The sequence below is a fragment of the Oncorhynchus clarkii genome, chromosome 32, assembly GCF_045791955.1.
Source record: "Oncorhynchus clarkii lewisi isolate Uvic-CL-2024 chromosome 32, UVic_Ocla_1.0, whole genome shotgun sequence".
Classification (NCBI taxonomy): domain Eukaryota; kingdom Metazoa; phylum Chordata; class Actinopteri; order Salmoniformes; family Salmonidae; genus Oncorhynchus; species Oncorhynchus clarkii.
This window is the reverse complement of record NC_092178.1, coordinates 40,147,482-40,163,295: the sequence shown is the minus strand read 5'-3', so window position 1 is coordinate 40,163,295 and position 15,814 is coordinate 40,147,482. Positions and strand designations below refer to the sequence as shown.

At 41.7% G+C, this 15,814-nt stretch overlaps 1 protein-coding gene across 1 annotated transcript in view; it reads right to left on the bottom strand.

Moving 5' to 3' along the window:
- Positions 1 to 15,814, bottom strand: part of LOC139392053 (nuclear factor of activated T-cells, cytoplasmic 1-like) — a 70,670-nt gene that overhangs the window by 8,662 nt on the left and 46,194 nt on the right. Inside the window, exon 9 of the mRNA XM_071139713.1 lies at positions 12,902 to 13,510. Within this exon, the coding sequence (XP_070995814.1) occupies positions 12,902 to 13,510 (609 nt within the window). The remainder of the gene's footprint in view (positions 1 to 12,901; positions 13,511 to 15,814) is intronic.

The following is a 15,814-nucleotide window of genomic DNA, read 5'->3' as shown; positions in this document are numbered from 1 at the left end:
ACAGAGCTTTCTCAGGAATGGCAGCAGGCAGGTGTGAGTTCATCTGCATCAGTGATGTGGAGACTTTTGGAGGATGGCCTGGTGTCAAGAAGGGCAGGAAAGAAGATACTTCTCTCCAGGAAAAACATCAGGGACTGATATTCTGCAAAAGGTACAGAGATTGGAGTGCTGAGGACTGGGGTAAAGTAATTTTCTCTGATGAATCCCCTTTCCGATTGTTTGGGGCATCCGGAAAAAAGCTTGTCTGGAGAAGACAAGGTGAGCGCTACCATCGGTCCTGTGTCAGTAAAGCATCCTGAGACCATTCATGTGTGGGGTTGCTTCTCAGCCAAGGGAGTGGGCTCACTCACAATTTTGCCTAAGAACACATCCATGAATAAAGAATGGTACCAAAACATCCTCCAAGAGCAACTTTTCCCAACCACCCAGGAACATTTTGCCTTGATGGAGCACCTTGCCATAAGGCAAAAGTGATAACTAAATGGCTCGGGGAGCAAAACATCGATATTTTGGGTCCATGGCCAGGAAACTCCCCAGACCTTATTCCTATTGAGAACTTTTGGTCAATACTCAAGAGGCAGGTGGACAAACAAAACCCCACAAATTCTGACAAACTCCAAGCATTGATTATGCAAGAATTTGCTGCCATCAGTCAGGATGTGGCCCAGAAGTTCATTGACAGCGTGCCAGGGCGGATTGCAGAGGTCTTGAAAACGAAGTGTCAACACTGCAAATATTGCCTCTTTGCATCAACTTCATGTAATTGTCAATAAAAGCCTTTGACACTTATGAAATGCTTGTATACTTCAGTATTCCATAGTAACATCTGACAAACATATCTAAAGACACTGAAGCAGCAAACGTTGTGGAAATTAATATTTGTGCCATTCTCAAAACTTTTGCCCACGACTGTACATATTACCTCAATTATTTTGACTAACCTGTGCCCACGCACATCGACTCCTGTGCCGGTACCCTCTGTATTTTGCCTCGCTACTGTTATTTTACTGCTGCTCTTTAACTATTTGCTATTTTTAACTTATCTATTTTTTTTAAGCTAGGGGGCACTATTTTTATGTTTGGAAAAATATCCTCCACAAAGTAAACAGCCTATTTCTCAGGATCAGATGCTAGAATATGCATATAATTGACAGCTTAGGATAGAAAACACTCTAAAGTTTCCAAAACTGTAAAAAATATTGTCTGTGAGTATAACAGAATTGATATTGCAGGCGAAAGCCTGAGAAAAATCCAATCAGGAAGTGACTCTTATTTTGAAACCCTGTGTTTCTATGCATCCCTATTGCCTATTGAAAGGGATATCAACCAGATTCCTTTTCTATAGCTTCCCAAAGGTGTCAACAGCCTTTAGACATAGTTTCAGGCTTTTATTTTGAAGAATGAGCATGAACGACCACATTGCGTAAGTGTACAGGTGGGGGCTCTGAGTGATTTGTGCGCAAAAGAGAGAGGCGGCCATTGTTACTCCCGGTCCGAGTGAAAAGCCAACTGCCCCGGTTGATATATTATCGAATAGATATTTGAAAAACACCTTGAGGATTGATTATAAAAAATGTTTGACATGTTTCCGTGTACATTATGGATATAATTTGGAATTTTTGTCTGCGTTGTCGTGACCGCTCTTTCCGGTGGATTCCTGGTCATAACGCACCAAACTAACAGAGGTATTTGGATATTAAAAATATCTTTATGGAACAAAAGGAACATTTGTTGTCTAACTGGGAGTCTCGTGAGTGAAAACATCCGAAGATCATCAAAGGTAAACGATTAATTTGAATGCTTTTCTGATTTTTGTTACCAAGTTACCTGATGCTAGGTGTACTTATTGTTTTGTTATGCTATCGATAAACTTACACAAACGCTTGTATTGCTTTTGCTGTAAAGCATAATTTCAAAATCTGAGACGACAGGGTGATTAACAAAAGGCTAGGCTGTGTTTCGCTATATTTCACTTGTGATTTCATGAATATGAATATTTTCAGCAGGGAAGTGGGTGGAGCCAGCACCGCACGGTGTAGCTCGTTATTATTGTTGTTGTGTGTGTGTGTGTTTACTGAGGAACATGTAACTTCCAAAAGAAAGACACTTTCAATTTCCTTATGTTGCTTTTATCAAGGTAAGTATTTCTTGGTGTAATGTCGCCCCCCGGCTATTACGCACACAGCACATCTAAGCCTGGGATATTAACCATTGAAAGTTGGCATTAGTTGGTGTGACGATATAATTTTATGGGAGAAACCTAGAAGGCCAAGTTGTTGCGTTGGTCCGCCAGACCTTCCACCCATTTGGGCGGAAGTGTCTGGGAACGAGATTAGGTGTAAAGTGATTATCATGACTAACTTTTGATCCTTGGTCACCGAACCTGCCCAACCTTACCTGGTTGGGCAGGTTGCTCCCGGTCGCCCTGCCAGTGCGGCGAGGTGGAATAGCCCGCACTGGGCTGTGCAGGCGAACCGGGGACACCATGCTCTTCAGACGAAGAGGAGGAAATCAGCCGTTACAAGCATAATCTGTGCTCTAGCTCCCCATTGCGCTAGTCTGGAGCAATGAAGTGGTGACGCAGTGTACTGTACTAAACCACAAATTACCTCTAAATCCCGCAGCATAATCACACAACTTTTAGTGGAGCAACCACTTTATTGGGCCTAATGCACAAACCTCATTCCTACAGAACAGTTTTTAATAGGTTAATGTTATTTTTAAGTCATTTAAAAAAAAAATCTGAGAGTTAGATCTTGGTTTTCTTTTTGACTGCGAAAGTGATCTTGACTCAGAAAAGGCTGGTGCCATGTACGCCGGCCCAAGGAGACGCACTGGAGACCAGATGCATAGACCCGGCTTCATGGCACCTGGCTCGATGCCCACTCTAGCCCGGCCGATATGAGGAGCTGGTATGTACCGCACCGGGCTATGCACCCGCACTGGGGACACCGTGCGCTCCACAGCATTACATGGTGCCTGCCCGGTCTCTCTCGCCCTCCGGTAAAGCACAGGAAGTTGGCGCAGGTCTCCTACCTGGCTTCGCCACACTCCCTGTGTGCCTTCCCCCAAAACATTTTTGGGGCTGACTCTCGGGCTTCCATCCGCGCCGCCGTGCTGCCTCCTCATACCACCGCCTCTCCGCCTTCGCTGCCTCCAGCTCTTCTTTGGGGCGGCAATATTCTCCAGGCTGAGCCCAGGGTCCTTTTCCGTCAAACTCGTCCTCCCATGTCCATTCCTCCTTGCGCTGCTCCTGCCTGTCACCACACTGCTTGGTCCTGTTGTGGTGGGTGGTTCTGTAATGGTTTTCCTCCTCTTCGTCTGAAGAGGAGAGGCGAGAAGGATCGGAGGACCAATCTGCGGCGTGGTAAGTGTCCATATCGTTTTTAATAACAAAAACACTGAACACTATGAAATACAAAAACAATAAACGAATACGTGAAATGACAAAACCGAAACAGTACCGTGTGGTGAAAAACACAGACACGGAAACAACCACCCACAAACCCCAACACAAAACAAGCTATCTAAATATGGTTCCCAATCAGAGACAATTACTAACACCTGCCTCTGATTGAGAACTATATCAGGCCATACATAGAAACGGCCAAACTAGACACACAACATAGAATGCCCACCCAGCTCACGTTCTGATCAACACTAAAACAAGGAAAACACAAAAGAACTATGGTCAGAACGTGACAATGCTTTTGGGTCCTACCTAAATAGAAACTGTTAATTTACTTCAGTATCACTTACTAAAAGTGTTGTTACACTAAGGTTTTTATTATTTAATTGTGTCAGGATTATTTTGCTCTTACAGTAGAACTGTAGTCCACTCCCGACCAGTCACATTGTACAGCGTCTGAGTGGTGCAATGGTCTAAGATACTGGACAGTAGTGCAAGCTGTGTTGCTACAGATGCTGGTTCAATACCTGTGCTGGTCTTGACTTTTTCCTTGCTAATTTTACGCTATTTGAAAACAAAATCAACTCCAAAATGTTATTTTTTAAACAAAGCGATGATTATTAGAATTATTGTTATTGTTAATTTAGTATTATATAAAAGCCCATTGGATGTTCTCACAGATATATTATTAACCCTGATATTAGCAGGACAATATATATTGGTCATGGCTCCCGAGTGGCGCACAATGGAATTGCCTTGCAATTCTCCAGCTGTATCCACTGAAAGCGCGCAAGTTCAAGGCACGAGGGCAGGGGGCACGGGATGAGCCGCAGAGCCGCGCACAGAAGATAGACCTAGCCCATGGAGAAGGCAGGAGGAGGAAGGGGGGTGGACCCCCACCCCAGTACACTGGGTAGCACAGAGCAACACTAAGTGGCATTGCACTAATAATGGCACTGACCAGGGTAACGTTCCCGCTGTTCTGTTCTTAGTGCCAGTCTGCACGTTCAAACTAAAACAATGTAACTAATATTGGCATCTTTATGCTTTCGTTAATAAAATAAAGATAAAAATACTCTTTCAAAATGCTGATGTTTATTTAGTTATGAATCCATAACGAATCACTATCACTGAATTACAGAAATATCCTCCAATCCTCTATATGCAATTATTGCCGGAAAGTCACGTCATATTTTTCGATATACTGTAGGCAACATGAGACTCACTAGTGTTGAGTAATGTGCTGTTAAAAGCGGTGTAGGTCTTATTTATTTAAAGAGTATATTGAAGTTAGAAGCAATAGGATTTGATGCAATAGCCTACAACTATTATAGCACCATTTCGTACTGCTCTGAGACAAGCATTGGGACTGGTCTTGATAAATCAATGAGATTTTTAATTTGACTGAATCTCTGTTTGGGTATTGGTTAGACTACAATTACACAATTAGGGTGTAGAAATGTTATGCTCTTAGTGAAACCTCTATTTAACTAGGCAAGTCAGCTAAGAACAAATTCTTATTTACAAGGACAGCCTACTCCTTCCTCCCCATCGGGGAATTGAACCCTGGCCTCCGCATGCCCACAAGACATGGGAATACTTTAGCTAAATAGCCCAGTACTGTACTCCCGACGGTCACGTTGTACAGCGCCATATTTTTCGTTCCATCCTTACGGAAACCCAGAGGGTGTTTTGTTTTTCTTGGAATAGAAACACCATAAAATGAATCAAATTAATTAAGCAACATTTCTTAAAATCAGTCCCATATACTACGTTCTTCCAAAAAAAGGTTTTAAATACTTTAGTACAGCCACTATTAAAAGCTATCAAATGCTTCTCAAATATGCCCTCTTGTGATCAAACTAGCATTAATGGTATCAGTGGTTCACACTTAAATAACTGTGCCATACAATTCTGCAGCACTATGCAAGCTGTGCCGCAGTACGCTGCAACCTTTAAAAGACGAACCACTGCATATTATCACAGAATATTGGCTATATGCCTGGCCTGACAATATTGTCCTTTTCAGACCATATTGTATTTCAAAACTCGAGTTTTGATAACTAAATATACTGAACAAAAATATAAATGCAACATGTTAAGTGCTAGTCCAATGTTCATGAGCTGAAATAAAAGATCCCAGAAATGTTCCATAGGCACAAAAATATTATTTCTCTCAAATGTTGAACATAAATTTGTTTACATCCCTGCTAGTGAGCATTTCTCATTTGCCAAGATAATCCATCTAGTTGACAGGTGTGGCACATCAAGAAGCTGATTAAACAACATGATCATTACACGGGTGCACCTAGTGCTGTGGACAATGAAAGGCCACTCTAAAATGTGTAGTTTTGTCACACAATGCTACAGATGTCTCAAGTATTGAGGGAGCGTGCAATTGGCCTACTGACTGCAGGAATGTCCAACAAAGCTGTTGACAGAGAGTTGAATATGAATTTCTCTACCATAAGCCACTTCAAACGTTGTTTTAGAGAATTTGGTAGTACATCCAACCGGCCTCACAACAGCAAACTACTTGTAATCACACTAGCCCAGGACCTCCACATCTGGCGTCTTCACCTGCGGCATAGTCTGGGTGGAATAAAGCCCTATTGAAGTGAATATCTATTTCCGATTGGCTGGGCCTGGCTCCCCAGTGGGTCAGCCAATTGACTGATTTCCTTCTATGAATTGTAACTCAGTAAAATCTTTTAAATTGTTGCATGTTGCATTTATATTTCTGTTCAGCATAGATCAGTTGGTGTAGCACTTGCGAGGCACAGCTGAGCATAAATTGAAATAAAAATTGTATTTAATATTTTACTGGATTGATGGTACCTGGTGCTGACCAAGACAAGTGGGAACTCGGAAAAAACGAGGTCAAATAAGGACGTCAGTGAACTTTAGGTACGGAGGTCTAAACTTTAGAAAGATGCCCGAGTTTGAGTTTGATTGCCTTTGACAATGATTTTCCCCAGACTGATATAGTTCCCAATTATCTTGAACGCACTGAAGTCGGAAATTTACGAGTTCCCAGTTGTTTTGGACATGGCATTAGTCTTAGTGGAGGGAGGGATGTGGAAGACTGTCCCTGCTGAGGGAACCTAATGGCGAAACTCAAGTCGCACCGCATCTGGTTCCCGAGCGTCCTGCCATCCAGGACCTTATAATATGCAGTGTCAAAGAAAAGTCCATACAATTGTCAGAGACTTCAGTCACCCAAGTCATAGACTCTTTTCTAGGACCAAAAGGCTCCTTAACAGCTTCTACCCCAAAGCCATAAGACTGCTGAACAATGAATCAAATGGCCACCGGACTATTTACATTGACACCCCCCCATTTGTCACTTCACCCCTACCTACATGTACAAATTACTTCAACTAACCTGTACCCCGCACACTGACTGTTGGTTAAGGGCTTGTAAGTAAGCATTTCACGGTAAGGTCTACACGTGACAAAGTTTAATTTGATCTGCCTCTGGAACAAATTCATGTTGTTCCTATGACCAGAGAAAGTGAAATACTTCTCGATGTTAAAATAGACCAGATGAGCTGCTAATAATAATAAAAAATGCAGGGCTATCGATACAGTTGGCTACTCATTAATTGCAGCTGCAGTGAGAGTGGAAGTAGAGAGAAGCGGGTTTACTGTTTTGAAATAGTGATGAATAAAAACAGTGTTGACAGGGTTGAAGGCAGGCATGAACTCCATCATAAAAACATCAGGTTTTTGCTGTATTCTCTGATAGTGTATCTCTGGTCATGATAGTGTATCTATGGTTTTAAAAGTTATGAAATCTCACGTAGGCTAGTATCAAACTTTGCTCTGACTGGGGTCGTGGAAGCTGTAGGGAGGCACAGTGATTTTAGCTATCAGATTGGCCAGCTCAGTAAGAGCACTCGATTTAGCCACAGATCTCCCGGTCCGCCGGGTAAGCGGAGTTCGTCTTTCAAACAAACGAAATGGTTCAAAATGAAAACCCTTTGCCTACCCGGCTGCGCAGGGTTTACAAATCAAGTGCACCTACCGCCAACAGCGCAACACGAAAAAAAGGAGCACAAGCCTTTATGCTTAACCAATCCTTCAGCACAACAAGTCACCCTTTATGAAGCACATGTTAATATCATATTCAAAAGAGTGGGTTATGTCACATTTTACATTTGTGGTTATGTCACACAGTTATGCCACATTTATGAACCCTTTATAAAGCATGACACACTATTCTAAATGCGTGAGAAACAAGATTCTCTGGTCTGATGAAACCAAGATTGAAGTCTTTGGCCTGAATGCCAAGCATCACGTCTGGAGGAAACCTGGCACCATCCCTATAAAATAAAATAAAAAATGTATTGGTCACACATGGTTAGCAGATGTTATTGCGAGTGTAGCGAAATGCTTATGCTTCTAGATCCAACAGTGCAGCAGTATCTAACAGGTAATATCTAACAATTCCACAACAAAACCTAATACATACACAATATAGCATCGGAAAACCTAATATCTAACAAATTCCACCACAAAACCTAATACACACAATCTAGTAAAGGAATGGGATGAGAATATATAAGTATAAAATACATGGATGAGCAGTGACAGAGAGGCTAAGATGCAATAGATAGTAAAGAATAGATAGTGAAGGATACAGTATATACATATGAGATGAGTAATGCGAGATATGTAAACATTCTTAAAGTGGCATTATTAAAGTGCCTAGTGTTCCATTTATTAAAGTGGCCAATGATATCAAGTCTGTAGGTTGGCAGCCACCTCTCTATGCTAGTGGTGGCTGTTTAACAATCTGATGGCCTTGAGATAGAAGCTGTTTTTCTGTCTGTCCCAGCTCTGATGCACCTGTACTGACCTCACCTTCTGGATGGAAGCGGTGTGAACATGCTCAGGTGGTTATTGTCTTTGATGATCTTTTTTGCCTTCCTGTGACATCGGGTGTTGTAGGTGCCCTGGAGGGCAGGTAGTTTGCCACCAGTGATGCATTGTGCAGACCACACCACCCTCTGGAGAGCCCTTTGGTTGTGGGCAGTGCAGTTGCCGTACCAGGCGGTGATACAGCCCGACAGGATGCTCTCGATTGTGCACCTGTAAAAGTTAGTGAGGGTTTTTGGTGACAAGCCACATTTTTTCACCACACTGTCTGTGTGAGTGGACCATTTCAATTTGACGCTGATACGCACACTGAGGAACTTAAAACATGAAACATGGTGGTGGCAGAGCGGCAGGGACTGGGAGACCAGAGGCAAAGATGAACGGAACAAAGTACAGTGAGATCCTTGATGAAAATCTGCTCCAGAGATCTCAGGACCTCAGACTGGGGTGAAGGTTCACCTTCTAACAGGACAACGACCCTAAGCACATAGCCAAGACAATGCAGGTGTGGCTTCGGGACAAGTCTCTAATTGTCCTCGAGTGGCCCAGCCAGAGCTTAAACCTGATCGAACATCTCTGGAGAGACCTGAAAATAGCTGTGCAACAACTCTCCCCATCCAACCTGACAGAGCTTGAGAGGATCTGCAGAAAAGAATGGGAGAAACTCCCCAAATACCGGTGCGCCAAGCTTATAGCGTCATACCTGTAATGAATACTCAGGGAGAAAAAGGTGGAGATTCAAGCGCAGATGTTTATTAAGCCTTCGCAGAATGCAGGAATCGTGGTAACATGCAGGCAATGGTCAAACACAGGTAGCAGTCAAAATCAAACAATACCTCACAACCATACAAACAGAAGGAACTGAACTAAATAGGGAGCTGATGAGACCAGGTGAGAAACGAACACAGGTGAAATCAATGAACAAAAATGAAAGACAGGGCTACGTTCCAGAACACAAAGTAACAGGGCTACGTTCAAGAACACAAAGAAAAAGAACACAAAGTTGATTAAGAAAAGAAAAGCAGAACCTTACAATACCCAAGAAGACTCTATAATGTAATCATTGCCAAAGGTGCTTCAACAAAGTACTGAGTAAAGGGTCTGAATACTTATGTAAAGGTAATATTTCAGTTTCATATTTTTATAAATTTGCCAAAATTTCAATAAATCTGTTTTTGCTTTGTCATTATGGGGTATTGTTTGTAGATTGATGAGGGGAAAAAAATATTTAATCAATTTTGGAATAAGGCTGTAACCTGAAAAAATGTGAAATAAAGTCTAGGTGTCTGAATACTTTCATGTGTGACAAATATGTTATGTAATACTTGTCAGCGTATGGGTTGATGCATTTCTTGCACTTAAATAGCTATCCAGCATTGCACAAGACATGCAAAGTCAATAATTGCCAATGGAAAAATTAAATATATCTTGATTTCAACTTCCAGATGCTCTAAAATGTATAGGCATTCAATATTGGATCATGGTAATCCAAAAGCACTTTGTGACCACATCACACCTCCTAACCAAAACTGTAAAGTAGGTTTTGTGTCCTTCATTAAGTTAAGAATATCTAGAAAAGGTTGAGGGAAGCACAATCTCAAGGTAAAAACCTAATCTCCCTCCCTTCCTTCCTTCCTTTTCATCTCAGGTCTCTTTCACCTACTACACCTGCCTCTCAGGCGTGACTTTACAGTAACAGTACACTGTTCGCCCTGGTCCTCTACTCCTCAGGGCCACAGTGCCAGCAGGCTCATGCAGCATCCAGACCGCTCTATCTCCAGTCAGCAGCTTTTATAGCCGGTGGGGTCCCTCTATCACACACAGTCTCTGGAAGAGTAGACCTATAGCCCAGGCACTGGGCCAGACTAGTCTAGTCACTCAGAGTTTCCATGATAAATAGTAAACAGACGGGGGACTGCATGTTAGAAGGAAGCACGGTGAGGGAGATACTGGGATGATGGAAGACAGGGATACCTCTTAATGGTGTGGTATGACAGATATTAAGCAAGTATGGAGGTCCAAATATCAGAGCTCTATGGTATACATCTTTCCTTCAGACTAAAGTTGAATGTATGGGCATTCCATTAATATATTCACAAACATACTCTAACCCAGTGGGGGAACAAGGGGTCGGCACGGGCCCCCCCACCCCCACATTTTTTTTCATATATACACTACCATTCAGAAGTTTGGGGTCACTTAGAAATGTCCTTGTTTTTTTAAAGAAAAGCATGTTTTGTCCATTAAAATAACATAAAATAGATCAGAAATAAAGGACTATTGTAGCTGGAAATGGCTGAATTTTTATGAAATATCTACATAGGCGTACTCCTTCAAGACTGTTGGAAAAGCATTCCAGGTGAAGCTGGTTGAGAGAATGCCAAGATTGTGCAAAGCAGTCATCAAGGCAAAAGGTGGCTATTTGAAGAATCTCAAACATAAAATATATGTTGATTTGTTTAACACTTTTTGGTTACTACATGATTCCGTATGGGTTATTTCATAGTTTTGATGTCTTCACTATTATTATACAATGTAGAAAATAGTAAAAATAAAGAAAAACCCTTGAATGAGTAGGTGTTCTAAAACATTTGTCTGGTAGTGTATATATATATTTTTTCTGAAGGAACGCAGTCCGGTATTAAACTTACTCTTGAAAGTTGTAATAGTTAGAACGCACAAGTTTCAATTTCGAAATTGGGTAGTGCATCATCAATTCCTCGTCATGTTAGTCATTGAGAGCTATTTATAATCTGTTAAAAATGTCCAGATCAGCAAGCCCATATCAGTTAAATAACTTTAAAAACATTTTTTTTTTAATAATAATAACTTAGCCCATAGATTTAGCTGAAATTAGACATTAGACATAGCTAAATGTATAGAACGGAATGTTTTGTAAAACTGCAAGATATTCTTTGTACCCCATGACAAAATGTGTATAATTACAGGAAATAAACTTTAAACCTGCAAAATTCTTTCCACCAACAAAGGGGTGTGAACAGTTTGTGTAAGGAACAATGCTTGTGCCCATAGAAATAGACAGTGCAGTGTGTGCATGTTCCCCAATGGGGGGCCCAAGTAAAACACTTGAGAGCCCATGCTTTAATCTACAGTATCTCACCATTTTAAACTAATACAAATCCAGGAAGCATGACTTCAGCAGCCAACCCTAATGAGAATTTTCACAAATCAAATTTCCTCTTAGTGCTGAATCGAATAAGTTACAAACCATTGGACAGTAGGATTCTTTGCACAAGATAAAACACTTTCTATTTGTTTATGTGGGCTTTAACATGTATGGTTGACAATTAATTAACATAACACCACACCTGAGTGAGTCTATAAAATACAAATCCACATGTAACCGTGCCAAAAACATTTACTGAAGTGAGAAGTCACATTTGATTGGAACGCCTAGTGTTTCTAAAAATCCTATTTGCCAAAATACACTGTGTAATTGGGAGGCCGTTCTCCTCAGAAACTCACATCCTGTTCTCACATCCTGTCCAAGTAGTAACCGGAAGGTTGCAAGTTCAAATCCCCGAGCTGACAAGGTACAAATCTGTCGTTCTGCCCCTGAACAGGCAGTTAACCCACTGTTCCTAGGCCGTCATTGAAAATAAGAATTTGTTCTTAACTGACTTGCCTAATTAAATAAAGGTCAAATAAAAAAAATATTAAAAAATATTAGATGAGCAATGTAAATAACCCACCACAGCATGAGTTCTGCTGCTTGATTTCCCCCAGACAGCAGCCTAACAGAGCTTCAGTCAGTGTGTTATTTACCCAGACTGTTAGCAGGAAGGGGACCATGAGAATGGTTGGACCGTAGTGCCAGCATAATAACCAATCCAGGGCCAGGAAGCCCCACCCCAAAATTTGAGCTCAGTTCAGTGTGGGTTGGGGTCTGGTCAAAGAACTCTAATTTCACTGCTGCTGATCGCTGCTGGTTAGCGACTCCACATCTCCAGCTCTGAAGGATGGTTTCCTCCTAGTGATTGATATTGGGACAGGCAGCACTGTTGTCTAGCTAATCCCAGGGTAGAGAATGTATCCCATTTATTTCAAATCAGCAGCACACAGCCCAGAACCCTTAGAGGTGGTGAATGCTGGAATCCTAGACCAGTGAGATTATAATACTGGGTTTCTAAAAATCCCCAGCTTGCAGTCTAATTGGGAGGAATAAAAGAGGTAGAGGAGGAGATATGTTTATTTTATCAGGGCTTTTAAAAGGCCTGGCCATTATTCATGGGCTTCAAAGTACAATATTTCCACCACAGACCTACCAGGGTTCTATGATTTAACTGTAAATCCCTGTTTTAGTCAGCTGATAGCAGTGGGAGGACAAGGACCAGAGGGTGTTAATCATAAAATACTGCCTCACCAAGTTCATGAGAAGGCAATTACTGTAAATAGTGACAGAGAGTAGAATAACATAGTATTGTATATCAAGTGTGCATTTAGGTAACTTCTAAGCACCTGGCTATACAATAAATAATTTACCATATGACAAGAATATGACTTACTGTATGTTTCAATGGTGGCTTTGATTGTCACAGTGATCCACAATGTAATAGGATCATCTGGAGAGGTGTATGATTAATAACTCACCATCATCTAGGTACATCTGGTCCAGTTCCTGTGGCTCCTGTTTGATGTTGTTAGCCAGCGTGGGGCTCGACGAGCGGCCGCCTCTCTCTGGCACTTTGGGTAACTGTTCGGTCACTGGGCTAGAGCTGCCACTGATGGGCTGGGACGGCGTCAGGCAGTGGGTGGGGGAGAATGGGGCTTCTGGGCTGCTGGTGCCAGGGGTGGAGGGCTGCGAGCCTGGGGAGGATGAGGCACTACTGGGTGGGCAGAGGACAGATTGTGGCTGGTAGCGTCCAGGAGTCTCCTGTATAATGGAGACATGTGGGATCGGAGACTGGGATGGGCCTGCTGGCAGGCACATGGAGAAGGGCGTGGTGGGTGACAGGTCATGCAGTTTGGGACTGGTGCTGGGGGAGGATGAGCAGGACAGTGAGGAAGGCTTCCCTCCCAGTCTCTGTTGGCAAGCGGGGTAAGCACCCCCCATCCACGGTCGGAGTTCTGTGGGTATCATGGAGGTCATCACCTGTGGAGTGTAGTAGGGCTTGGGGTGTAGCGCCAGGCCAGGGCAATGCTTGGGACACACCTGAGGGGGGTCGCAGTCATCATGTGGCTCCATTTTTATCATTGGAACTGAACAAATGAGAAAAATTAGAAGAAAAGGAGAAAAATGTATAAACATGTGGTTCGATCTCCTGTCGAGTGTGAGCGGGTGAGAGAGTGAGCAAGTGTCAGTGAGTGAGTGAGTGGGTTTGTGGCTAGGATACCCACAGACAAACAAACACTCTCATCAATGAGACTCTGTGTCTGGGCATAAGCACTCCCACCCTGCTGAAAATATTTTAAAAAGAGAAAAAAGGGATGAATCATCACCACAAGAGGCTTCCAGCTGGTTCTATAATAAAAAGGCCTATTTTCCTTGGATCTGACCCAAGCACTAGTATCCTGTAAATGTGACCGATCGGCTTGATTCGGTATTATGTAGCAAAATTTGAAATTGTGTTTTTTTTACATTGGATAAAAATATAGTCAGAGCTAGAACATTGTATATCATACAGTACAGTTGAGGAACAATAGGAAAGTAATTTTGCTTTGAATGTTAATAAACTCAAGTAACATCAATTTTGAAAAAATGGCCAATGAATGTTTTGGTAAACCTAATGGAGAGCTCCACTTTGTCTACGCCTATTCAGCATCGTTCACACCCGCTTAATCTCTAACGCTCCCTTTAAGGATTCAGATGTGATGACATATACTAAACAACCAAAGATTTCAAGACTAAAGGCTGGTTTACACTACGGCAGTGGCGACCCGTCATTCCGGGTAGGTGGGGCAGAGCCCCAACAATTTTGAGCCCCACATTTTTTGGAAGAAATGGGCTTGCCTGTTTTGCATGTTATTTTGGCATTAATACAGATCACATATCAGTTTGCAAACAATGTAAATATATATATATATATATATATATATATATAAATATATATATATATGTAAATATATATATATATATATATATATATATATATATATCACTGAGTTAATAAAGCCTCATACAAACATAGTCTCTTTTGTTTTGTTGAGTAAGGCAGTTCTAAAATACAGGTGTTTCAGCCTACCTCAGTGCTTTCTGTGGTGGTAGGGCAAGTCAGCAGGCTCAGTGTTCTGTCACTCATAGGGACACTACATCTCCGCCAAGTCTAACGGGTAGAGCTTGAAAATTCAAGCCCCTTGGTTGCTGCCATAGAGTTACAATAGAAGTGCCCATCCAAGAAGGCTCAAGGTCATTGGTCACAGATCAATTACGTCAAATCACGGTAGCTACCGTTATATCTACGGTAGCTCATACTTTCTAAATCTTAGCTAGCAGTCATCATCATGAATCAAGTTGACAATCTACTGGCAAATCCTTGTTAATCCTTGTCATATGAAGAGACATAATGAATAGAAATTATAGATACAACGTATTGGTGCTCATCATCCATTGGACATCAACATTACACAACAAGTTGGAAATTGCAAATTCAACTGACTGATTTGGAAGGAATCAGTGGCTAATTGCAAGCTTTGCAAAGCAATTATTAACCTGCTATTCAGTGGAGATGCTGTGTGGTCCCAAGTCTAAGATTAAGGGTCTCTTTTCCTAGTTTAAAATTATAAGCATTCAACATTGGCCATTGTCAATGAGCATGATTTGTGCCGTGCTCAAAACAACTGTTAACTCGGAACTGCAATATCGGACTTTAGTGAGTTCAAGACAACTGGGACCTCTTGCCTCTTTCTAGAGGTACGACCTGAAGATCACTGACAACATCATGATTGAACCTTTTTTCAGTTGTCTTGAAAGTACCATACATCCAAAGAATGCCAGACTTTGATGACAAAGTTTGCCCACGAAGGACCGCCGAGCAAACCTTCAAGTGAGCAGAGCACAACAGGGTGAGTTAAAAAATGCTGCTGCATAAATGTAATATGCCAAGGAGATATGTATACTGTAGCTAAGAAAGTAACACTAAGTGTATGTTGTGTAGTAAGCTGTTAGTAGCCGACCCTAATAATTTGGTCTATTGTCACCTCTTAATTTCACCTACTGTTCTGACTTGGTGGTGCACATGTTTTTGTGAAATGTAATCATTGAATATTGCAAGAGCTTTCATCGTCTGTTTCTATGCCCCCTTTATTTATCCTGCGGTTCTGACTTGGTGTACAGGCAGAACACTGTAAGAACGACCCATGTTCTGAATTCTGTCTCTGTACATTTCAAATGTGCTGAATAAATAGTTAATGACTACTTCCGTCCTAGCTCGCTCATTAACGTCTTAATCGATAATCTTAATAATAATAATCTTAATTACGGATTGCCACTTATCCGCTTGTCGTCCTCTTATGCCAAAGTTTGTACATCTCAATTGTCATTAGAAACCACATTTATTTAAGCAA